At 60.8% G+C, this 24204-nt stretch overlaps 1 protein-coding gene and 1 long non-coding RNA gene across 3 annotated transcripts; both read left to right on the top strand.

Moving 5' to 3' along the window:
- The first annotated feature begins 2623 nt into the window (after nucleotides 1–2623).
- Nucleotides 2624–3537, top strand: LOC125093639 (uncharacterized). The gene is made up of 3 exons (XR_007125304.1): nucleotides 2624–2741; nucleotides 3122–3181; nucleotides 3312–3537. It is a non-coding gene; the product is annotated as an uncharacterized LOC125093639 (long non-coding RNA).
- Nucleotides 3538–5691: 2154 nt separating this feature from the next.
- RRP1 (ribosomal RNA processing 1) lies at nucleotides 5692–22617 on the top strand. Of its 2 annotated transcripts, none has more exons than XM_047719043.1 (13): nucleotides 5692–6381; nucleotides 7318–7400; nucleotides 8958–9015; nucleotides 10550–10635; nucleotides 12282–12343; nucleotides 14614–14743; nucleotides 14835–14899; nucleotides 15107–15270; nucleotides 19387–19469; nucleotides 20058–20155; nucleotides 20392–20411; nucleotides 21230–21343; nucleotides 22095–22617. In XM_047719043.1, the coding sequence occupies exons 1-13, from the start codon at nucleotides 6249–6251 to the stop codon at nucleotides 22331–22333; spliced, it is 1335 nt and encodes a 444-aa protein (XP_047574999.1). In that variant the 5' UTR covers nucleotides 5692–6248; the 3' UTR covers nucleotides 22334–22617. The 2 variants fall into 2 exon arrangements, with proteins under 2 accessions (XP_047574999.1, XP_047575008.1); XM_047719052.1 differs by lacking the exon at nucleotides 5692–6381 and adding an exon at nucleotides 6914–7174.
- Nucleotides 22618–24204: the final 1587 nt, after the last annotated feature.

The following is a 24204-nucleotide window of genomic DNA, read 5'->3' as shown; positions in this document are numbered from 1 at the left end:
AGAGTCAAGGGCAAGGCTAGGTCCCAGGTGGTAGGGGGCAGCTGACTCTCGGGGTACACCTGATGCACCTGCCCTGGGCACCCCAGTGGTTCTCTCCATGTCTGCTCCACGTCTGTGTCTTTGCAGGCAGACGGGCAACAGTGGGTCCGGTCCTCGCCGTTGCACCTGTCACACAGGAGGAACTAAGTAAATACTTGATTGTTGTATACTTCCGTAAATCACAAATAAAACCACAGTTGAAGCAATCAGTGTGAGGAATTAAGGAAAATTCTTGGATGCAGAGAAAATTTATAAACATCTCCATCCTGGAATTTAGAAGCACATCCCAGTCCCACCCGTAACAACGGGCTGTGCCTTGGGAGGAAGGGCTTCTCGAAGGGTGTTTTATTTCCCTGCTGTCTGCTCGCCCGGCTGCCTGCTGAAACTGCCATTCTGCAGGCTTCCCCTGGAGAGTCGGGTTCTCGGGAGCGCAGGGGGGCCCAGCGGCCCCGGAATTGGTGGTGTTCACTGAGCTGTTTCCAATAGCCACCTCGGACGGTGGGACAGAGGCATTTAATAACTTTCCTCCATGTGATTTTCTGTATTTTTCCGAAGCCTTATTAAACAACTTTTTGTTTTTAGAAACAAGAGTTGTCTTATTTTGGAATACTGCATGTTCTTGAGACGTTAATGATACCGTGGGAAAATGCTAGGTATGTTATTGAAAAGCAGCTTCAAAACTGTCAATAGAGCGTAATGAATATAATTAATAAGTTATATTGATACGTTAGTGTGTCATTAACAGAAAATCCGATGCAGAGAAGGAGCAGGTGCGCGTCATTTGTTCTTTCAGACCATGAGGCTACGTCCGGTTCCTTCCTCTAAATTTTATTTCCCTAATTTCTATAATGAGAAATTGAGAGCGTAAACATGAGGGAGGAGCCTACGTGCATGCCGTGAGCAAGTGAGTTTGAGTCTGGAGAGAAGGTCTGCAGGCAACAGCCTCGGGGCCCTGGGGGGACAGCGGAGAAGTGGTCCTGGTGAGGGCGGAGGGCACTCACACACCCCGGAGCGCCGTGGGTCAGCTGGGGCGTGTCCTTGGCCTTGTCCCCTACGTGCTGGGCGGAAGTGTAACCTGTGAGCCTCTTTGCTCGCCTACAAGATGGCAAAAATCATACCTCCCTTGCAGCACTGTTTTAGGGTTTGCTAAAGGCGGATGCGGAGTCTGAGGCTCGGAGTAACCACTCATGAGACGTTACTGATTTTATCTTCCTCCCCCCTTTGGTAGTGGGATCCATAGTGTCTCCTGAAAGTCACGACCATCTGGAACCTGGGAAGGAGCCATTAATTTGGAAATAGGGTCTTGGCACCTGTGGATAGTTAAGAGCGGTTACTAGGGGGGCGGGGGGTGCTAAATCCAATGGCTGGTGCCCTTGTAAGAAAACTGGGAGACCCAGAGGGTGAGGCAAGGACGACAGCGGGTGAAGACTCAGTGGACAGGGGTAGGCAGAGATGGCTGAGAGGCCACCTGTACCCATGGCGTGCCGGGAGCCTGGGGGAGGCAGGAAGGGTCCTCCCCTAGAGTCTGCGGAGGGAGCAACACACGGGATCCAGAAACAGGGATTTCTGTTTCCCTGTTTCCACAGCAGGACAAGGGTGAGAAGTGGCTCTATGAGCTACTGTATGGAAATGCGATGGCCCTTATTATCTGTGGAGTAAATAAGCATACTTCTGTTCCTGATTTGTACCTAGTGAGCTGTTCACAGCTGTCCTCCACACTGTCAGCACCGGACACAGTCCTGGGTGTGGTCGGACAGACACACCCGGCTTCGCCTCTGTGGGGCAGACGTGACGGGGTGATGTGTGTACGAGATGAAGACATCCATTCCCCACATTCCTGGCTGGCTTTTCTTTTTCTTTTCTAGCACTTAAAACTTTTTATTCTGAGATAAGTTTAGGTTCCAAAGATAGCACAGTTTGTGCAAACTTTTCCCAGATGTTGGCACTATACGGAGCAGAGACAGCAGTTTTCAGAAGCAAGAAGTGAATCTTGCTCTACAACACACGCGCTGACCCACGGGACTGACTCACTCACCATCGTCTCAGTAAAGTCATCTTTCTGGTCCCGCCTCTCCCACACGGCTGTGCAGTCTGTCTCTCAGCCTTTGTTTTTCAGGACCTTGATCCCTTTAAAGAGTATAGATCACCTTTCTTTGAGGACCGGTTCTCTTTGGGGCTGGGGGGGGGGGTTTCCTCCTGATCGGGTTGATGTTGTGGTTTGGGGACAGGAAGAAAACTATTGATGCAAAATGAGCCAACTTTGAGAATCAAAGTCAGAAAGAGTTTTCTTTGAGCCCAAGTTACACTCTGGAGAATGAATAGCTTTTGCAGGGTTATGTGCTTTTTTATTTGCATCTTGTGGAATCTCTAGGGCAAGATGGTTTCCCTTCAGCTCAGTCGTTCACAAAGCAGGTGCACCTCGGATGCGTGGGGTGTTGGGCCATGAGTCAGGTTTCTGGTTCAGTTTCCGTACGGTCATGCCGACTTGGAAATCTAAACCGGCTGCCCGTGTCTCTGGGGCCCTCGGAGATGCTGTGTGTTTTTTTCTCACCACAGTGATGCTATGTCCTCTCAGTGCTCTGCGTCAAGGGTACCTGGTATCCGCGTGTCTTCTCACGGGGGACGGTGACTTCCGTCTTGAATAGAGTGGTGTCTTCCAGGTTTTCCACTTGAGAGTGACTATGTCCTACTGTAACCACTAAGTACCTTTGAGACTATGCAAATACCATATTTCCTATCACACTTTTGCCCCCAATTTTAGCATCCATGGCAGGTCCTTGCCTGCAGTGCACAGCAGACTTTGACAAGTTTCGTAAGAGGGAGAACTTTGCAGTCAGAATAGAGCACATTCATTCATTTTTAAAAAGATCTATTTTGAGAAAGAGCGTGAGAGCCAGAGAGAGCACCCACGCCAGTGTGGGGAGGAGCAGAGGGACCGGGAAGCTGGAGCAGACCCCCCGCTGAGTGTGGAGCCTGACACGGGGCTCAATCCCACATCCCTGAGATCACGACCTGAGCTGAAGTCAAAAGTTGGGACGCCCAACCGACGGAGCCACCCAGGCACCCGCACATTATTTTTTAGATCCACCGGATGTGATGCTAATCTCCCATTAGCCACCAGCATCCAACAGCTGTTCACACCGTAAGGCACATTTTAAAGCGCATGTTGGTGCATTTTGTTATTTTGGTAAAGTCTCGTGTCACAAATTCACCATGTGCTCATTGAAATCGCTCTTTTCTTAGGCTTGGTTGTCTTTTTCCTTTTGCTTTAGGACCGTTTGCAGCTCATCACGCTGCCCTTCGTACCGCACACGAGTGTCTCTTCACTGCCTGACCTTGTCTTTTTCCCAATGTCACTATTCATAGATGTAAACATTTGGTGACGGAGTTCATTCTGATTCTAAATCCAGTTTCTGGGGGCGCCTGGGGGGGCTCCATGGGTTAAGCCTCTGCCTTCGGCTCAGGTCATGATCCCAGGGTCCTGGGATGGAGCCCGGCATCTGGCTCTCTGCTCAGTGGGGAGCCTGCTTCCTCCTCTCTCTCTCTCTGCCCCGCCCCCCCGCTTGTGCGCTTTCTCTCAAATAAAATCTTAAAAAAATAAATAAAACCAGTTTCTAAAATGCTTCCCAACTTTGTCATGAGAATCTCCAAACACGGACAAAATAGGAAAAACAGGGCAACACCTGTGTTCTTGCCCCTGGCGTCCACCTTTGCTAACATTTCACTCTATTTGCCCATTACTACGGGTGGTTATTTGCTGAATCAACGTCCCGACATTAGGACACCTCACTATTGCCCACTTTGCAGTTGTTTCCTCAGGGCGAGGGTACTCTTTGGCATCCAGTGTTGGCAAACTAACGTCTGTGGGCCAGATCTGTAACACCACCCGCTCCTTTTTTTTTTTTTTAAAGTAAGCTCTAGGGCGCCTGGGTGGCTCAGTGGGTTAAGCCTCTGCCTTCGGCTCAGGTCATGGTCTCAGGGTCCTGGGATCGAGCCCCGCATCGGGCTCTCTGCTCAGCAGTGAGCCTGCTTCCCCCTCTCTCTGCCTGCCTCTCTGCCTACTTGTGATTTCTCTCTCTCTCTCTCTCTCTGTCAAATAAATAAATAAAATCTTTAAAAAAAAAAAATAAAGTAAGCTCTATGCCCAACACAGGGCTCGAACTCACAACCCCAAGATCAAGAGTGGAGTGCTGCACAGACGGAGCCAGCCGGCTGCCCCACATACCCCCTGGTTTTGAACACAGAGCTTTCCGGTACACAGCCGTGCTCGTCATTTATGGGCGGCGGCGGCTCTCATACCCGGTTCGGCCCATAACTGAGAATATGTCTTACGCGTGTAGGCAAGGGGAGTCCTGACTGCTCTCCTCAGAACCTCGCGCTCGGAAGGCTGGCAGCTGTCCGGAGCGTGGATGTCAGGAGGGTTCCCGCCACGCGATGAGAGCACCTCCCTGGGCCAAAACCACTTGCACAAACAGTGTGGCTTGTGGACCTTAAAAATAGTTATTTTGCCAGATAAAAGGGGTTTATTCGGGAACAGCAGAGCATTGTGTCTGGAAACGAGCGAGCTACCGAAAACCATCAGCCAGTCCGGCCAAGGCTCGAAGCTTTGTTTTCTGGGGACGGAGGAGGAAGTTGGAAGAGGCCGTTGTGGACATTAGTCCGCCGGAGAGGAGCACGGGTCAGGGTGGTGACGGTTTCTCCCGGGCTGCCTGCAGCAGCGGCCCATGTCTCATGGGGGATGCAGGAGGCATCTCTCCCCGTAGGGACCCTCACCACGGACTCTCCTGCGGACGGCTCTTCCGCTGGGCCTGGGTTGACATCTGCCCTAATCGTGGCGGGCGGCGGCCCCCCTTCTAGCTTCCCAGCTCCACCTGGGTGAGGGTCCCCGGGTTGATTTTCACAGGCTGGTGAGGGACACCTGCTCTCCCTCTGGGAGCCTGGAATTTTGGAACGAGACAGGCAGAGGATCCCCCTCGGTAGAAGCCTGGGGCTGACCTCTGACCCGCTGCGGGCTACACAGCATCGCACACGTGTCACAGCTCTTCGCTGCGAATTCACAAAATGCTGCGATCCCACCGGGAGAAGCTTCTGGAAGCCCCTCCTCGCCTCACTCAGCAAGCCGCTTCCGGAGCTCCTTTTGCTTTAATAGATCACAGCAGGAGTCCCCCTGGCACATCAGGGCCCACGGGCGGTCGCGGGGGTCCCTGGACACACAGCACTTCGCAGAGCGACTTCGCTGGCCCCTCGCGCGCACACAGCGCTGCTCCAGCCTGGGAAAGCCGCACCTGCCCGCACTGCAGCCGCACGTCGTCGGTGGGAGCTTTCAGCGCTCCCTGCGCGCCCGGGTTCCCGCAAGCTCTGGACGTCGCACCCCGCCCCGGCCCCGCCGTCCCGCGAACTGTCCCGCGCGGGCGTGCGGACCCAGAGGCGCGGCTTCAGGCCTCTCTGCCCCGTGGCCGGTGGCCTTTCATCACCGCGGGCGCCCCCGGCTCCCCTTACCGCACTTCCTTCCCCGAGACACTGACTACGACCGGACGCTCCACCCGCCGCGCGGAGAAGCCCGAGGGCGCGTCCCCGCCGCGCGTCCCCTTCCCGCGCCGCCCGCGCCCCGCCCGCCCGTCCCGGTGGGGCCCCGCCCCGCTCCCCGGGAAGCTCTCGGTGTCCGGCTGCCGGCGGAGGGTCCGCGGTTCAGGCCGGGGCCGGCACCGAACCGAACTCCGGCCGCTCTCGCTCCGCAGCCGCTCCCCGGCGCTCCCGGGCTCCCCGTGAGGCCTTTACTGGGTTCGTCCGGCCCCTCCCGGCCCGGCCGCGCGAGTCCGACCCTCCGGGAGCACCGGCCCAGCCGCCCTTCCCCCTCCGTCGGGGCCTGTCGGCTGTCGCCGCCCTCAGCGGCCGGGCCGAACTACGGTCCAGTGACCGTCAGGCGCGCGGACGCTTCAGGGGGTCCCTTTAATCCCGAGCGTCCGAGCGAACCGACACCCCGCCCGGCAGGCGACGCCGGTATTGCGCGGCCCGGCCGCTAGGCGGCGGTGCAGGCGGCTCCGGAGAAGACGTCGCGGCCCTGTGACGTCACGAGCCCCGAGCGGAACCGGCGCGCTCCGTGACGTCATGAGCCCGCCCGCGGGAGACCGGCGCTGTCGTGTGACGTCGCACGCGCGCCGGGGTGGAAAGACGGGGTGGCGGCGGGCCGCGGGTCCGCGGCGTTCGCCATGGTTCCGCGCGTGCAGCTCCCACCCGAGATCCAGCTGGCCCAGCGCCTGGCCGGAAACGAGCAGGTGACCCGGGACCGGGCGGTGAAGAGGCTCCGGAAGTACATCGTCGCCAGGACTCAGCGGGCCGCAGGTTGGCGCGGGGCTGGGTGGGCCGGGGCCGGGCGGGGGCCGCGGGGCGGGGGGCGCGGGGCGGCCGGACGGGGGCGGGGGCTCGGGCTGGCGGGGTTGGGGGCGCGGGAGCCTGGGAACCTCGTGGGCCGCGCACGTGGCCAGGTCCGCGCGCGCGGGGCCTGCGGGGGAGCCTGTCCCAGCCCGGTTTCCTGCCCGGAGAGCCCCTGGCGCCGCGGAGCCGGCGGCCTCCCGGGACCCCGGATCCCGCCTGCGCCGCTGCCCGCCGTTTGCGCTCTCGGAGCGGCCTCCTGCACTTCCGGATGGCGGTCCGAGTCGGGCGGCGGCGGATCCCGCCGGGCCGAGCGCAGCCTCGGGTGGATGGGACACTCGGACGCGGCCCCGGCAGGGAGGCCCCGCGAGCGGCGTCCGTTAGCAGCGCAGTCGTGAGCCCCATCCGCCGCCTGAGTCCGAAGCGCTGGCGGTCGCCCCAGCCCGGCGGGAGGAGCCCCCCGCAGGCTCCCCTCCTGGTGCTGAAGTCCGGGAACCGCCGCCGCAGAAGCCCCCGCCGCGCGCACCTCGGGCTTCCCTTAGTGCGCCCGGTGCCTTTGTATGCCCGCGCGCCTTACCGTTTGCGGGAGTTAAGTTTCCCCTTCGGAGTTGAGGCAAACGCGGACAGGGCACGAGCCCCAGCGCGTCAAGCTGAATGAGTTGTACGCAGGACACCACGCCGTGTCCAGCGTCCGCGCGGGCACCTGGGGCCCTGGATCCGGATACTCGGGGTGTTTGCTGAATCATGAGACGGCCCTTACGGGGGGTACTTAGAGCCCCAGGCAGTGGGAGGGGACCGGTGTGCTTCCCGGTGGAGCACTGAGCTAAGGCCGGCTCCGCGTCCCTGGCGTAGTGTGGCCCTGACAGTTGGGTGCGCTTTGCCTGAGTGTTGCTGGTGCCGCCGCAGGTGGTTTCACTCACGACGAGCTGCTGAAGGTCTGGAAGGGACTGTTTTACTGCATGTGGATGCAGGACAAGCCGCTCCTCCAGGTGAGTGTGGGAGCTGCTGGAGCCCCATCGTTGGTGCAGGACAGAGGGCGGGTGGCTGACCCTCTCTCCAGTGCAGCCAAAGGCACTGAGTGGAATTTTACAGCTTTGACACTTTGTTTGCAGTCAGAGGGCCGGGGCCCATGGTTCGAGTGTAGGTGGTGGTGCTAAGGGAGCACCATCCGGATGGGTGTGTGTCCGGGCACCAAAATGAGGGACGAGGAGGGACAGAACCCAAGTCTGCTGAGAAAAGGGTTTCTCCTGCGAGTTTTCTTTTTTTTTTTTTAATTTTCTAAAAACTAGAGTATTTTTTAGAGTAATTTTAGTTTCACAGCAAAATTGAGAGGAAGGTACAGAAAGCTCTTGTACAGCCCTTTTGTCCACACGTGCACAGCCTCCCCCCCCAGCCGTGCGTTCGTTATAGGTGATGAGCCTGCCTGGCACAGACTGACCCCCAGAGTCCATAGTGGGTGTGCGGGTTCACCTTGAGTGTGTGCATTCTGTGGGTTTGGACAGGTGTGTGCTGTCACGCACCCCTGGGACAGGATCTTACACAGGGCTGTGTCACTGCCCAAGATGCCAGCTTTCTTTCTTTCTTTTTTTTTTTTTTTTTTTAAGATTTAGGGAGCCTGTGTGCATTGGGATGGGGGCGGGGAGGGAGAGAGAATCCCAGTCCGACTCTGCACAGCGTGGAGCCTGTCGCAGGGCTCAGTCTCACGACCCTGAGACCATGACCTGAGCCAAATCCGAGAGTCAGACGCCCGGCCTCCTGAGCCACCCAGGTGCCCCGAATGCTGGCCTTTTTGAAAGTGTGTTAGAATAAATCGTTCACTTTTTCAAAATCACCTGGGTGGTGAGGGTACCTTTATTTTATTTTTTTAAAGATTTTATTTATTTATGTGACAGACAGAGATCACAAGTAGGCAGAGAGGCAGGCAGAGAGGGAGGGGGAAGCAGGCTCCCTGCTGAGCAGAGAGCCCGATGTGGGGCTGGATCCCAGGACCCTGAGACCATGACCTGAGCCGAAGGCAGAGGCTTAACCCACGGAGCCACCCTGGCGCCCCGGGAGGGTACGTCTAAAACGCAGAGTCCTGTGCTGTATTCAGTGCCCAGTAAAAGGCGGCTCTGGGATGGTCTGTTTAGTAAGTGCCCTAAGGGATGCCTGGCACAGCGACGCAGTGACGGAGGCTGGCAGCAAGCAGTTTCTAGGGGTCCAATTTCTCCCAGCTGCTCGGGGCGCCCCATGGCTCCTGGGCCCTCCTTCGACTGTCAGCCTCTGTGGCTCGAGGCCTCGGTCATGGGGGCAGTGGCTGCCCGTGGTAGTGGGGCGCCGCTGTCCGCTCCGGCTGCGGGAGGAGGCCTTTCACAACAGTGCAGCTTGCAGACCTGAAGCACGCGGGGTTGCGAGGCTGGCGGGAGCTGCTTCTCGTGTGCATGAGCGCGGGGGGCGCGCGGGTGTCTTTCTGTTCCTGCTGCTGCTTGTGAGACCACGTGTCCTCGGGGTCAGAGAGTGTTGTTCTTTTCTCTTATGTGTGCGTGTGTTTGCTGCTCTCTACCCAGGAGGAACTAGGGAGGACCATTGCCCAGCTCCTGCATGCCTTTCAGACGACAGAGGCACGTGAGTACCCTGGCCCCGGGGAGACCCTTTGGGAGGGGCAGAGCTGCCCAGAGTTGGCTACCAGACATGGAAGGCTTGCGTTCTAAGACGAGGGGCAAGCAGAGGTCCCTTTCCTGGCTGGCATCGCTGGCGCTGACCGGTGGAACCCTGTTCCACGTGTCTGGCCGCATCGAGTTGTTTATCTCGCGTGGACCCAGCTCGAGGCTGAAGGGCCAGGATCTAGTTTTTAAAATGCAGGTGGACATCTCGTGCAGTGTTGTTGAGTTGCTGGACCAAGTCATCTGGTGGCGGCGTTCCCTGTGAACGCTTCCCCGACTCCTCCGTGTTTTTGTCCTGCCCAAGATCCGTAGCCCTCAGCCCTGCTGTCTGCCCGCTGTTGTCCCTTGGGCATCTGTAGGCATCTTGATATCGGACTCTGGTCCGGCTGAATTAAGCTTCGTGGGGTGGAGCCCGGGCACCTCCCTCTGACACTCAGGGTGGGGGGCAGCCGGGGGGGCCCACGCCTCTGACATAGATGGCTGTGGCTGTTGCCGGTGGGGCCCGTGGTTACGCCTGGTGGGTGGGTTTGGTTGAGTTACGGTTAGTAGGTAGAGTAGTCACGGTGAGAGACCGTGACTAGGTCTCAGTCTGGGAGTGCGTCGCTGGCATCTGAGTCGTCAGTGGGGGTCCGTCTGCCGTAGCGTTCCGCTGTGAGAGCCTGCAGAAGAGTTTCTGTGCTCAGCAAACGGCGGCACAGACCGATCACGCGCTAACAGTTGAATGGGTCATGGACTCACTGCCCGCGATCGAACCGTCTGACCAGCCCTTTGCTGTTGGAGAAACTTGTTACGGATCAGAGAGGCCCCGTTCCTTTCCCGAGGTCAAGGCGCGGGCAGGGCTGGTTCCCCAAGGCCTCTCTCCTGGACGTGCAGGCGCTGTCTTCTCCCGTGTCGTGGCGTGTTCCTGTGTGCGTGTCTGTGTCCCCGTCTCTTCTTAGAAGGACACTAGTCACGGTGTAAGGTCCACGCTGGTGACCTCATTTTATCCTAATTAACCTTTTGAAGACTTTATCTTGAAACAAAGTCTTATTCGAGGACCTGGGGTTGGGCCTTTGACATGACATGGGGGACACAGGTTCGCCTGTAGCACCGTGTGTCTGACCTCCTGTTACCGGGAGGGTTTGTGCCTATCCGAGTGCCCGGCGTGGGGGTGGGGCGGGGCCCAGCCAAGCCAGGAGGGGGAGAGCCGCCCGCGGGGGTCAGGCGGGGTCTGAGCAGTGGCTGCTCTTGCTGCTGGCTGTGCCCGCTCCGCGCCCGTTCTCCGGGGCACCGAGGCGGAGGTCGGAGCTGGGCTTGGCTTTTCTTTCTGAGGTTCCCCCAGCCCCATCTCTAAGCCTCGCTTGTAACAGCTCTTCTGAGTGCGACAGACTGGACTGAGGACCCCAGAGGCTGGCCACCTGGGATGTCCTGAGCAGCTTTCTCCGTGCTTTCTCCCCTTGCTTCCCAGGGCGACTTCCACGTCCCCCCGTGATTCTCTCTGACCTTTTCTCCTTCAGAGCACCTGTTCCTGCGGACGTTCTGGCAGACCATGAACCGCGAGTGGACAGGCATCGACAGACTGCGCCTGGACAAGTTCTACATGGTGAGGGGCCGTGCTCCGCTCCTGGGCCCTGGGGAACCGGCGGGGCTGGGGGAGCTGGGGCATAGCCCTGAGTGCTGCAGCCTCTGGGCCTCTCCTGCCGTGGCAGGGCGGCCCTCCTGGGGACTGACCCATACGTCTCATGGCCTGTGAGGGGAGCGCAGGCCGTGGCGGGCGCGCAGGGCTTGGGTTGTCCAGTGTGTGCCCCATCTCCGAGGGTAGGTGAGCAGGCAGAGAACTCAGGACTTCAACAGCACAGGTTCGGGTTCGGAGGAGGAGGGTCAAAGCCGCCCACCTGGGGAGGACCGGGGCTGCAGGCTTGTCCCCTGCTGGAGAAGCCACGAGCTCGTGCGTGCCAGCAGACCTGCCGGGAGCTCTTGCCCCAGCCATAGGCCCTCATCCACTTGTGGGCGCACAGGTGGGAAGGTGCTTTTTGCTGGGCGGGGATGGATGGTAGAGCCGTTGTGTGCAGAATCCCCTTTCCTTTCTGCCGCCGCGCTCCTGAGAGTTCAGGGTACTGCGTGGCCCTCAGATTCGGAGACTCCGGATCCCCACCCGCATTTGAACGGCACTCCTGTTCCCGCGGTGTGTTCACTGGGGCTTGCTGTCTGCGAGCGGGTGTCCCAGCGGGCCGTGGGCTGGGCCTCACTGGGGATGGTGCCTTTGGGGCTGCAGTTACTCGTGACTTGCCACTGGGATCGGCTCCCCGCCCAGACGTGGCCTGGGGTTCCGTGGACACTGTGTGTCTCAGATGTCGGGGTGAGCACCCGCTAGTGGGTGAGGCATGGAGCTCTGGAAGGGAGGGACGCTAAAGCCTCTGGGGCCGGGGGCAGGGGCCGGGCTGGGCACGGCCACACAGCGCGGATTTACAGACGTAGGAGTCTCCGTGAGGTGCCATTGCTGTGTGCGTGATAGGATGGCTTTTGTTGCTGGGGGGGCTGTGGGACCGCATCCGCCAGCACAGCCTGCTGGAGAGGCCAAGCCTCCAGTGGCTGCAGGCACTGGGAGTGGTGTCACCAGGGCCCCTGGTGTCCCAGGGCACATCTGATGGCCAGGAAACCCATCCCCACATGCATCCTCTGTCCCTTTACACTCGCGGACCCCACGTGTGCACGGCTTCCCATCTGGACGGAAGGAAAACCGGCTGGAGAAGCTGTGAGCCGTGGTCAAGGGGAAGTGGGGCATCGTGGTGCTGGGGTCAGGATTTGTTGTAAAGGGTGAGCTTTGAAAGGGGGGAGTTTTGCCTCTGGGGATGAGAGAGGAAGCAGACACGTTTGTTGTCTTTTGGGGAGAGCAGTCCGTCAGAAAGCTCAGGGGAGCCTTTCCCCAGGACCTCAGCCTCCTCGGGGGGACAGGCTCTTCGTTCCCTGTTTGCACTCCTGAAATGACGACCGTTGCACTTGGCTTTCGTTCGTGACCGCGGTTGCTCCCCGATGTGTCTGCTGTGAGCCCCAAGTCCTGGTGCTCTTGGAAGGCGGGCGCACTCCAACCTGGGGGCGGCGACCTGTTCTCTGGACTCGGTGTCCCCTCTGCCAACAGCTCTTGGGGGCCTACTGTGTGCTCGGGGCCACAGAGATGACCGGGAGCACGGGGGGTTCTGGGGAGGTTGGGCTGTGCCCCACTAACGAGGATCTCCGTCCATGCCACAGCTCATGCGGATGGTCCTGAACGAGTCCTTGAAGGCCCTGAAGACGCATGGGTGGGAAGAAAGGTTGGTACTCGAGGCCCGTCCGGAGCGCGGCCTCTTCTCGCGGGCGAGCGTGTCTTGGCACTGGGGGCGGGGGGCTGGGCTCATGTGCTTCTCCCTCAGTCCCTCGTCAAGGAGAGGTCCATCTTCCCGTTAACGGGGGACCTGATGGTGCTTGAAGTGAACGCGTTTTCAAAATTAAGGTTTTGTGTCTATATTCACAGAAGTGAACGTTTTCAGCCTTGACGGTAAGTTCTTCTGTGAATCCAAACTGAGTTTTCTCGTTATTACGGTTTTGCTTTTCAGTATAACTGGTGTATAGCTGAGGTGCGCTTTTTTGTTGTTGTTGTTGTTGTTTTTGGTGTAACGTGGTGTATTCCACTCTGTCGTCAGTGGCGTGTGCCTTGGTTCTAGAAACACGTCATTCAGACTTGTCGCTTTTGACAGAGGTGCTTGCGGGGGGGTAGCGCGTGTCCCCCAGACGACGAGGCTTGTGTTTTTGGCCAGCCTCGGGCTTCCCCTGGCCCTGGGCCGGCAGGGCTGTGCCGAGCCCGAGCTCCTCCTCCACCCTCCAGGGAGCCCGCTGGGGCAGGGCCGGCTGAGCCGGGGCTCCCCGTGGTGGCGGCCGGCCTCTCCGCGTCTGGGAGGTGGCCCGAGAGCCGCCGCACCAAACGGGTTTCTGAGTTCATGTTTTGAAGTTTTTTTAATTAGTATAAAGCTTCATTTTTTTCGGTCTTTTCTCATTACGAGAGTGACATGTTCCCAGTAGAAGGAACTCAGAAAACTTTGTCAGACGTCGAAGGAAGACGCGAGCCCCCACCGACAGATCTCTGGGACGCCGCCGTGCTCCAGGCGGCATTGGCGTCGGGGCAGACCGTTTGTAGGCTGCTGTGGTTTCCCTGAAGACACGCCAGCGCCCCTCGTGTCCGTGCCTGCTGTGTGCTCTGGGGGGCGGTGGCAAGGGGAGACAGACTTGGAAACGGCATGTTTGGAATGGTTTTGTAATGAGGCCGGGTACGCTTGACCGGTTTGTTTCCAGTCCGTGAACACGAGCACCCGCGCCGGCCCAGGGGCTGGGCTCCGGGAGAGCAGGGTGACCTACTTGCCCCTGGCCCACTTTTTCCCATGTGGAACAGATCGGCAGGAGCAGCCTGTAGTTCCCTGGGGTCTTCGGAGTTTAGAATTACTACGAATGACCTTTTCGGGCAAGGGTGCCCCTGCTGGTGCCGGATTTTCATCCTTTCGTTCCCGCGAGCCGAGCCCCGGGGGGTCTCACTGTCTCAGGATGTAGGATTCGGTCCCCACGGGTGGCTCGTGCATGAGCAGAACCGGAAGCCGAAGGGACGTTTTATTTCTGTTAACTCTTTTGGTTTGTTCTTAAAAGAGTAGTCCTTTCTCACTGCTGGTGAGAGGTGCAGAGTGAGCCTTTGGGAGAACCCGGGAGTCTCTGATGGGCCCTTCGAAGCGGCTCTCTGTTCCCATAGCCTGTCCCCGTTCCCGCGCACTGGGTAGCCCTGCTTGGCTGGTCAGCGTTTGCTAGTGTCACTGGCCTGGGAGGAGGGCTCCCCTTTCCTGAGCTGCAGACGGCATCCTCCCTTCTGTTCTGGGGCTGGTGAAGCCGCAGTGCTGTCTTGTGTGACCCCCCCCCCCCCCCCCCCCCCCGCAGGGCTCGTTACACACCACTGTGTTCTCCGGTTCAGGTGTGTTACTCAGCGTCCCCAGGCTGTAGATCAGCAAAGACTGGTCACCAGAGCTCTCTGACCCGGGAGCCCCAGGCCTCTGAGACCACGGACACCAGCACGCTCGGGGACAGCAGATGGGGCTGGCAGACGTGGCCGGCCCGGGGCCACATACTCTGCCGCGGGACCGGGAACGCAGCTCTCCCCCGTCTCTGTGCCTCGCCTTTCCTCTGCCCTGGTGTGCCCTCCTGGACAGTTCCCGTGAGGACAGAGCGATGCAAGATGCCGTGGTGTAGTCTCCTGTCACACCTGGCCTTTGCCCTTACACTTGGGGTCTGCGCACAGAAGGGAAGGCGTGTGTGAGCGTGTGCGACGTGTACACGCCCAGCCCTTATAGCGGAGGCGTGGCCTCGCCACGCTTGTGTTGCCCACGGTGGCCCCGGGTCTGTGGTCAGGAGTCCTTTGTGCTGGAACGCACCCAGGTCACCAGGTCACCTCCCGTGGAGGTGAGGAAGCCAGTGAGTCGGGAGGCGGGCGCTGGCCCGGGATGGCATCGCTGTGCGGGCTCCTCGCCGGCGGGGGCTGCCTGCCGCACTGGCCGCTTTCCGTTCTTAGGCAGATCGAGCAGCTGCTGGAGCTGCTGACGACGGAGATCCTGCACCCCGACAGCCAGGCCCCCAGCGGGGTGAAGAGCCACTTCCTGGAGATCTTCCTTGAGGAGCTGAGCAAAGTGGGCGCTGCTGAGGTGAGGGCAGCGGGCCGCAGGCGGTGGCCGACCCCTTCCCAGGGCTCCCACACCAGGGACCGAGGCAGCCACCCCCTCCTTATCTCCGTAGCTGACGGCGGACCAGAACCTCAAGTTCATCGAGCCCTTCTGCGCCATCGCTGCTCGCACTCAGGAGTGAGTGGCAGGGGGTCTCCTCCGGCCTGGGTCTTCTTTCCCCCAGCTTCTCAGGGTGCCCGCCTGTGGGGAGTCGCTGTTCCCTCCCGGGAGAGAGGCGGAGTCGCGTGTGTGTGACGGGGTCACCGGAGGGGCCGCAGCGGGGGTGGGGACGGGTGGGGACAGGCGCCCAGCCTGACGGGCCCGCTGGCGCCTGCTGCCCCCCAGCCCCCTGGTTTTGCATAACATCACTCGGGGCGTCTTCGAGACGATCGTGGAACAGGCCCCGTTTGCCATCGAGGACCTTCTGGATGAACTGGATGCGCAGGAGGGGGAGGAGGGGACGTCAGAGGACGAGGAGTGCGAGCGGGATGCACCATCCATGGAGCCAGGTGAGGAGTCAGCGCAGCCGCGGTGACGGTGCCCGTTCAGGCCGGCAGGCTTCAGTGCTTGCGGGGGTCCCTGCAGTCTCCCCCCACAGCCCTGTTCTCAGGATGCCGTCCTGACTCCCGCTGGTCTCTAGCCTACTGTTCCCCCCCCACACCCCCACCTCTGCCCTGCTCACCCCTCCTCTCCGGTCCCCGCCCTCCACCAGGCCCACCCGGACTTCCCCGTCTCCACCCTGTCTCCCTTGCTGGGTTTCTCCACAAGGTGTCCTACTTTTTTGCATGAATCACTTGAAATCACATAAATTACTTGTTTATCATTTGTGGCCTTTTCTCCCCACCGGATGTCGGCTCTCCTGGGCCAGGGAGTTCTGTTGGTCACAGCTGCGTCCCCAGTGCTGGGAGCGACCCCAGCACAGAGGAGGAGCCCGCCTGATGGGGGTTGGGGGGAACGAGGGAGCGGTGGGTCCTCCCACAGGGAAACGTGCCACGGGTGGTGTCCACTGAAGGCCTTCGGGGTCATGGCCCGGGCGCCCGCTGCTGCTGACAGTCTTGATGCTAACGTGGCTCCTTGTGGGGCGTGGGCTCATCCCAGGGGGCCCGTGGACTGGGTCATGGCCCGTGGCTGCAGGGGTGCATCAATGCGCCGGTTTCGGGACTTCTCCCTGCCACCTGCTCTTTTTTTTGGTGGTAAAATCCGCATCATGTAAAGTTTACTACGTCAACTTTTTTTTTTTTTTTTTTAAGACACGTTTGTTCAGCGTCGTGGTCAGACTGTTGGTTTAGTGGTCAACAGCGTGGGCGGGACAGGAAAAGCCCACGTTGGTCTTCTGTGGGAACGCGCTGTGCTGTCCGCAGAACAGAACCAACGCTCTGATGCGCTCTTAGTCACGAATCAGTCCTCGAGACGTTTGCTCTGACGCTCTAGAGCGTGTCCTCTCCGCTGCAGCTTGGCCCTGCCACCACAGGGCGTGGCTGAGGGCCCAGGTCTCTTGGAAGCCGTGGCTTGCCTGGCTCCCTCCTGTGGCTCCCCTGCCCCCGTGGCTGCACCCGGCTCTGCTCTCCTGCTCAGCTCTGTCCTGGCAGCGAGGAGAACCTCCTGCTGCAGCCGGAGCCGCTGCGGCCACCTTGGTTTCGTGGTTTGGCACAGGACTGGCCTCCACCACCACGGGCCAGAGCCCCTGCCTCCAAAATTCCCTCCTCCCGGGTCCAGAGTTGCAACTGCCCAAGTCCTACCACCTCCGCCTGCCGTGGAGTCGCTCCGTCGTCACCAGCTCCGTTCGTTCCTGCCCCGCGGCCGCCGCCTCACCCCTGGGAATGCCCTCCACGACCGTGGTTGTCCTTCCCACCAGGCCACCTCCATGCCTACCACTGAGGTTTCCAGAACCACTTCGAGCTCTGGCTGGAGCAGGCCGTCGCGGTCTCTGGCTTAGATGGGGCTCTTGTTCCTTCACGACGACATATTTCTGAGGGACAGTCTAGTCTGCCGAGTCACTGTCATCAGATGCTGCAAGAGCTGGGCCCCCTTCTTGCCGTTGCCTCGGTCCTGTCAGTCCGCCAGTTTCCCGTAGTGTTCGAGAACTCTTCGCTGCTGCTCTCCCGCGGCTTAACGCCACCATCAGAGATCTTTTCCATGCTGAAACGGGCGCCAGGCCTTTGAGAGTCTTCTCTTGAGACAGCTGTCTTTGGTTCCACGTCTTCTGTCCTCCTCGTGTGGCCTTGGGGACAGGGCTGTGTTCCCCTCCTCTGCAGCGGCGTAGGTGGCAAACCCCAAGCCTCTGGGGCACTCAGTGCTCAGGTCTCTGACCCTGCGGTCCGCGAGGATCCCCGTGCTCGGAATGGCTCTGACTCCCAGGGCTGGTTCGAGAGCTCAGACCTCCCACGAGCTGCGGCGGTGGTCCAGGCTCCGGGAGACTCTGTCTTGGGGCGGCGGGGGGCGAGGCCTTGACCAAGCATTCCCTGGAATTGTCCCCGGGCGGGAGAGGAACTGATCGTTTGTGAGCATTCACTGCATTCACAGGCTCGTGCAGCCACCACCGCCGTTCGCCTCCAGAACTTTCCAGCTTTCCACACGGAAACACTATTCCCCACAACAACCCGTCCCCAAGCACCTGGCACCCACCTTCGCCTCCCTGTCCCCGTGGGTCTGACTGGTCTGGGTCCCTCCTGTGAGTGGGTCACACGCTGTTTGTCCCGTGGCTGGCTCATCTCACTGGCCACGGTGTCCTCGAGGTCCATCCCTGTCACAGCATGGGCCAGTTTGTTTCCTCCTCCTAGGGTTGGGTACTGTCCCACCACGTGAGGCCGCGTTGTGCTTATCTGCGCCCATCAGGGCTCCCGTGGGTGCTGCCATGTCTTGGCTCCGGGGAGTAACGCAGTAAGCACGGGCGAGCAAGTGTCTCTTGGGGACCCGGCTTCCAGTTCTTGGGGGCCAGTACCCAGACGTAGGCTTGCGCGGTCACGTGTAATTCTTAACATTCTTGAGGGCCTCCCACTGTGCTGTTCCCACTGTAGCCGCATCTCTCCGTGTACCCGCCTGCAGCACGCGGGGGCCCAGCGGCCTGTCACGTTGCCAGGAGCCACCCCCATGGGTGGGAGGGGGTATCTCCCCGAGGTCCCTGTCGACCAGGGACGTGGAGCATCTTCACGTGCCCGTCGGCCATCTGTGCGTCTTTCTGGAGACCTGTGCGCTCGAGTCCTTTGCTTTCAGGGGGTCGTGTGCTGCGGAGTGCTGGGAGCTCGGGCTGCCTTCTGGGCGCTCCAGCCCTGTCCGTCCGGGACTCGCAAGTAGCTCTCCGCTTTCTGCTGGCGGCCTTCTGCATCACGGCTGTTGGTGCGTGGAGCGTGAACTTCCATCACGTTCGGTTGGTCTCTTGTCCTGCCCCGGGGGTCTTTAGGGCCCTAAGAGCTCATTGGTGCAGCTGGTCTCGTGAAGGTCTTGCTTGTGCTTTTTCTTTTTTTTTTTTTTAAGATTTTATTTGTGTCAGAGCGAGGGAAGGGACAGAAAGAGAGGGAGAAGCCGGCTCCCCGCTGAGCAGGGAGCCCGATGCGGGGCTCGACCCCAGGACCCTGAGATCATGACCTTAGCTGAAGGCAGAGGCTTAACCTACTGAGACACCCAGGTGCCCCTGCTCTGTGTTTTGTTTTGTTTTGTTTTTTAATTTAATTTACTTATTTGTTAGAGTGAGAGACCATAGTCAGGTAGAGCAGCAGGCAGCGGCAGAGGGAGAAGCAGGCTCCCCGTGGAGCAAGGAGCCGCTGCAGGACTCCACCCCAGGACACTGGGATCATGACCTGAGCTGAAGGCAGATGCTCCACTGACTGAGCCACCCAGGCGTCCCTGCTCTGTGTTTTTTTTAAAGAGTGCTACTGAGTTCTCACACAGAGGTCTCGTATTTCCTTTAGATTGAACTTGTGCTTGAGTGAAGGACCCAGTTTTGTTCCCTTCCCTGTGGCCTTCCAGTTTTCCCAGCACCTTTTTTTGAAGATACTGCCTTCCCCCGGTGAACATTCTGGAACCCTTACGGAATTTGGCCCTATGGAGTTAAGGGTTCCTTTCTCTTGCCGTCTGCTCCGACAGCCCTGCTGGAGTGTTTCTAGGTGGCTGTGTGCACCCCGCCCCCGTGCCCCCTGTGTCCCTAGCATTTCATCCCGCCATCCTGTGCATCTTGCCCGTCCTGTCCCTTGGCCCACGGAGCCTGCCTGTGGCCCCGCCGTCCTCGTTCTCTGTCACGCTCGCCTGCCTGTTGTTAGTTCCGTTCTGCAGGCAGTGACACCGAGCCCTCAATGATCAGAAACACTGTCTCTGTGGCCCCTTGATCCGGCCTGCGCGGTGGCTGGACCTGGCTCCCCTTCTTCCTTGGTTCTGGAATTTCTGACCCTGTAGCGGCTTCGTGAGGCATCCGTGGCTCATGCCCGCGAATTTCACCCTCCGGACGATGGCTCTGGCCCGCCTGCCCGGGCACGTCTCCTCCAGGGGCTCCTTGCCCTCTTCGAGGCTGCCCTAGCCAATAGCTGTGCCTCTGCCCAGGCACACGGGCTCGTGGGTCCTGGGTGTTTGTGCCCGGGTGCTGTGCACGCTGGGCACGCATGCTTGAGTTCATGAGGGCCCTTTTGTTCCAGGCTCCCCCCGTGGGGCTGCACCCCCCGACAGGAGCGACGAGCCACTGGGACGTGGTGAGGACGCCGTGGGCCCCGTCCTCCAGGTGGGTGGCCTGGGCTCGCGGGGGGTAGGCGCGCTGGACCCTCCTGGGCAGCGGCCGGGAGGCCTTGAAACCGGGGCGGGGGTGGCCGATGGGGCTTGGGCTGCGCTGCTGCTCACCGGCCCCGGGTGTGCTCTCTGCTCGCCTCGTGGGGCACAGGGCAGAAGAGACGGCATTGCCGGGAGTTCGCCTCGGGTCCCGCTTGGGGTCAGAGCCCAGCAGGAGCAGACTTGCTGGGAAGCTGTGAATGTTGGTTACTTGTTAAATTAGTGAGAACGAAGTGTATTGGCTTAAATGACATCTGTCAAAATGAGGGTGACGCGTGTTCTTTCTGCCGCTTTGACGTGGCTGCTGTAGGGCGTCGTCACAGAGGCTACGCGGCCGGGGTGGTCTCCTCGCAGGGTGGCAGCGGCCCCAGGGGCACATTCGCTGCCTTGTGTTGCACACAGTGTTTGCGTGTGCAGAGGGGACTCAGGGAGGGGAGGATGCCTGTGCATGTCCTTGGGACCCACCGGAGGATCTGCACCTGGTCCGCACCTGGTTCCTGGGTCCTGGACCAGGAGGTGACCGGCGTCTGTCTCTGTGCTGCAGTTTGACTACAAGGCCGTGGCCGGCAGACTGTTCGCGGTGGCCAGTGAGCAGAGCACCCCTTCCCAGAACCGGAAGCGCCTCTACAAAGTGATCCGGAAGTAAGTTGCCCTGAAGGGGGCAGGCAACACCCTCCCCTTCCCCTTGGAGTTGCTCTCTGCCCCACCTGCCTCCGCCCCAACTGGCTCCATCTCTCGGCCTCGGTGCCTCCTTCCCGCCCTTGGAACCCAGATGGAGGGGCAGCGTTGAGGGTGGCCCCCCGGGCAGCCAGCGGGAGGGCCGTGTCCCCACTCATGTGGAAGCTGCGACCCTGGTGAGCACCCATCTTTCCTTTCAGGTTGCAGGACCTCGCTGAAGGTGAGCATCTCAGGCCGAGATCCCGGCCCGGAGCCCCGTCCTTGTCCTGGGCACACTGTCTCCCATGGTCGCCCTCCCCGCGGGGTCCATCGCTGCCCAGGCGGGGCTCCCTCTCTGGGAGAGGGTCCTGGGGTGCTCTGCGGCTCATCCTTGCCCCTCTCGGTGGCTCTCGGGTCAGGGCGTGCCAAATCCCCGGGAGGCCTGACGCCCAATGCCGGTCCCCAGGGCAGGGGCCTGAGAATCTGCATGTCCCGTGAGTTCTGTGGCCTGCCCTGTGGCTGGTCGGCGGTGCTGTGGACGGGGCCCTCCCGCTGTGAGAGGTTTTAGACACAGAGTAACATTGGGGGCGGTGGTTGATGGTGTAAGCTTGCACGGCCGCCACCGTGGCTCTGCCCTCGGTGTTTTCCTGTCCTTGTCTCGTGTCCTCCCTTCCTCTGTCCCCACAAGGTCCTTGGTAGCTCAGGTCCGGTGTTTGTTGGTAACGTTCTCACGCGGCGGTGTGCGTGAACACCGGGTGTGTGGTGGGGTTTCCACGCACAGAGCCCCGTCGACACGGAGAGCATCGCCATGGCCCCTCTCAGCCTTAGCTTTTTAGGGAATCGAGGACCAGGGAGCGTGAGGGCTCCGGGACCTGGCTCTGGCTGGCGGCCCATCTCCTACACGGTCTGGAGCCGCTGGCCGCTGCCTGGGCCCAAGCACGGGGCCATGAGGCACGGAGTGCACGGCGGTGGTGCCCGTGTGGCTGTTCACGGCCCCGACGTGCACACCGAAAACACCTGACCTGCCTTAGCTTCCTGATGGCCGGCTTTGGTCTGTAGGCATCTTCCCAGAAGATGACGTACCGGAAAAAGCCTACAGGAACCTGCGAGACGAGGAGCAGGAGAGGAGGCCAAGGAAGTGTTTGCCCAAAGCCAGGTCACAAAACCATCCAGGTAGGACGGGCGGCGTCTGGCGCTGATGGGGCGTTGGTATTTGCGGGCTCAGCCTTGCTCTCCCCTCCCTCCCAGCTTGTCCGCAGGACTGTGGTTAAAGCCCTGCCGGGGCTGCCCTGCACGCACTGCCCCACGGGGCCATGTTGCTGTGCAGATGGGCTGTGTGCGTGGGACCAGGCAGGGCAGGAAAGGGCTGCGGAAGAGGGACAGGTGTGGGCCCAGCCCTGGCTGAGAGCCCTCCTGTGTCGCCCGCGTGTGCTTAATGGTCTCCGTCTGGGGTCTGCCCTTGGCAGGGTCTCCTGACTTCACCCTGATTCTCTTCCTGCCCGGGTCACCTCCACCCGTGTTGGCTTACGCCTGGGCCCTCGCTGTGCTCACTGGCCTGTCCCCTGGCTCTGTCCTGCACCAGGTTGGGTCCGCTCCATCCTGGGTTTGAGCCAGCCCATCCTCTCAGTCTCACCTTCGCAGCCCCTTCCTGTCAAGTCTGCCGGCCTGCTGGCTTTCCTGCGGGCTTGCCCGGGTCAGCCTGCCAGGTCGGGAGCCAGCACTGTCTCATGTCTGCCTGATGGCCGTGGGACTTGATGTCCACACTGGCAGGGGCACTCTTGTTGGCGCGGGCAGGTCTGCCACCGAGGCTGTCGGGTCCTCTTGTGTGTCCTTTGTGTGGTCCTGGAGCTGGTGCTGTGGTCAGAATGGAAGTGGGGTAACCAGGCCTTGACGGTGCCTCGTTCACGTGGCCTTGCTGTTTTAGGGAAAGGCAGGAAGGAGGACTCGTGTCCAGACCCGAGCTCCGGATCCAAGAGGAGGATGAGGCGGCGGCGGCGGCGGGGTTCGGGAGCTGAGTCTGTGGCGCCCCAGGAGCAGCGTGGGGGCCCAGGCGGGAGAGGGGCTCGGAAGAAGAGGCGGCGGCTTCGGGCTGGGGCCAAAGTGAAGGGGGCCAGATGCCAAGAGCTACAGACCGAGCAGCGGCTGCTGCAGAGCCGGAAGTGACCCCAGCAGGCCCAGCACACGCAGGGAGGCGCTGTCCCTTTGGCTTCTTGCGCTGAGTGGCGTTGGGGCACAGGACCGCAGGGCCCTGTTCCTGAGACGGAGGACACAGTTCTCTGACGCGCTGTGTCGGCACAGGGTCGGGCCCCAGAGAGCGTGGATGCCTTGCTGACCTTGGTCAGGCCAGAAAGCCCCCGGACATAAAACTGCTTGGCAGACCGCCCTCCCTGGGCCAGGGTCTGGCCGGACGTGGGAGTGTCCGTGAATAAAGTGCTGTACGGCTCTTAGGAGCAGGGTGGTGGCCAGTGGTGTGACCAGACAGGTGCTGGTTCCCCAGTCGTGTTTGTATCTTGTGTCCATCGTGTGGGGAAACCGTTTTCGCGTGTGTCAGAGTCTGGGAGAAGGAGCCGAGCGGTAGCTGTGGCTCTGTGGGTGGTCTCTTCACAAACTCGTGTCCAGGGCCATCGGTGAACCTGTCCTTGTGTTAGCCCCGTGGCTTGGGGTTGACGTGTCCGAGGTTGGGGGGGCCCGTGGCTTAGGTTGACGTGTCCAAGTTTGGGGGGGGCATGTCTTGGGTTGACGTGTCAAGGCAGGGAGGTCGGCTTGTGGGACTGGGAGGCAGAGACCCCAGTGCGCAGCCCCACTGTGCCCCTCGCGGCCCCCCTCAGCCCCTTGATCCTGCGTCAGCCCTCTTGTGGGTCCGGGGAGGGTACTGAGCGGAGCGCCATGCAGAGCCCCGGCGTGAGCGCGGGCAGCAGTGCTGCGTGGGTTCCTGGGGACTTGCTCGTGGTGCCGCGGTGCGGTCAGGCCCGCGTGCGTGGCAGGTAGATGCCATCTGGGTCAGCCGGCCTGGTCACTGCTGGGCTGAGGTGTGCGGGTGAGCCCAGCAAAAGACCCATCCAGGCCTCAGCTGCTCCGTGGGGGGTGCCCACTGGCCATCACCTGTGTTGGAGTAGGAATCCTCCGCCCGGGACCAGCTGCCTCTTGGGGGGGGGGGGGGACACGGCCCAGCCCTGCTCAGCAGGGGCTGGCGAGAGCAGGGGTCCCCTGGGGTCTGTCTTGTTTTGTTCTAAACTGCTTTTCCGGAGTGCTCGCTGGGCTGTCCCACGGCCTGTTTAAAGTACAACAGTCAGGGCTTCTCTGGCTCTGGCGCCGCAGCCCGTTCAGACATTTTCACTCATCCCCAGGAGAAGCCCCATGCTGGGGGCCTCCTTCAACTTGGGGAGAAAGCCTGTGGGAAGCTCTTGGGCCGGCAGGAGCCCCTGGCGTGGGGTGGCGCTGGGTTACGGACCACGGGGCTCGGAGTCGGTCATCCCTTTGAACAGCTGGAAGGTCTAGAACAAACAGCTTTTGTTCCAAGTGACTCACATCCCAGTGACAAACGTCATTTACAGCTTTGTGGTTAGTAGCCGCCCTGCATCAGGATCTCTCCTGGACATGCGCTCTGGAGCTCAGCCTGGGGGCATCTGGGGTGCCTGGGTACCTGGGTGCCGCCTTTGTGTTGGCACACATAGGCAGGACAGAGGCTTCCGCCTGGTGCCCAGAGACGGCTGTGGTCTCTTGGCTACCAGCCCCAGGTCACCGGGGTTCCAGCCTTTTTCCCGCTGTGGCTTGCTGAGGGGTCAAGGATGGCACCGCCTTGAATCACCAGAGGGCTTGCGTCAGCCCTGGGCTTCTGTGAGTCGGCTTCTCCGCAGACACCACTGCGGACTCTAAGTCCTTTCCACTTTAGTTAGCCACGACCAGGAGGGAGTCAGGTCTGGGTGGGGTTGGGAGGCAAAGTCAGGGGCAAAGAGATGTCAGGGATGCAGCAGTGGGGTCTCGGGGCCGAGGGCCGGCGGGCAAGGAGGGGCTGGGGTGCGGGAGGTTCACGC

The sequence above is a fragment of the Lutra lutra genome, chromosome 1 (genome assembly GCF_902655055.1).
Source record: "Lutra lutra chromosome 1, mLutLut1.2, whole genome shotgun sequence".
NCBI classification, from domain to species: domain Eukaryota; kingdom Metazoa; phylum Chordata; class Mammalia; order Carnivora; family Mustelidae; genus Lutra; species Lutra lutra.
This window is presented reverse-complemented; position numbering and strand designations above follow the sequence as displayed.

Coding starts and splice junctions, on each gene's coding strand:
- RRP1 (XM_047719043.1), top strand. CDS start 6,249: ATGGTTCCGCGCGTGCAGCTCCCACCCGAGATCCAGCTGGCCCAGCGC. Junction 9,016..10,549: donor CTTTCAGACGACAGAGGCAC/GTGAGTACCCTG, acceptor TTTCTCCTTCAG/AGCACCTGTTCCTGCGGACG. Junction 20,412..21,229: donor GTTGCAGGACCTCGCTGAAG/GTGAGCATCTCA, acceptor TTTGGTCTGTAG/GCATCTTCCCAGAAGATGAC.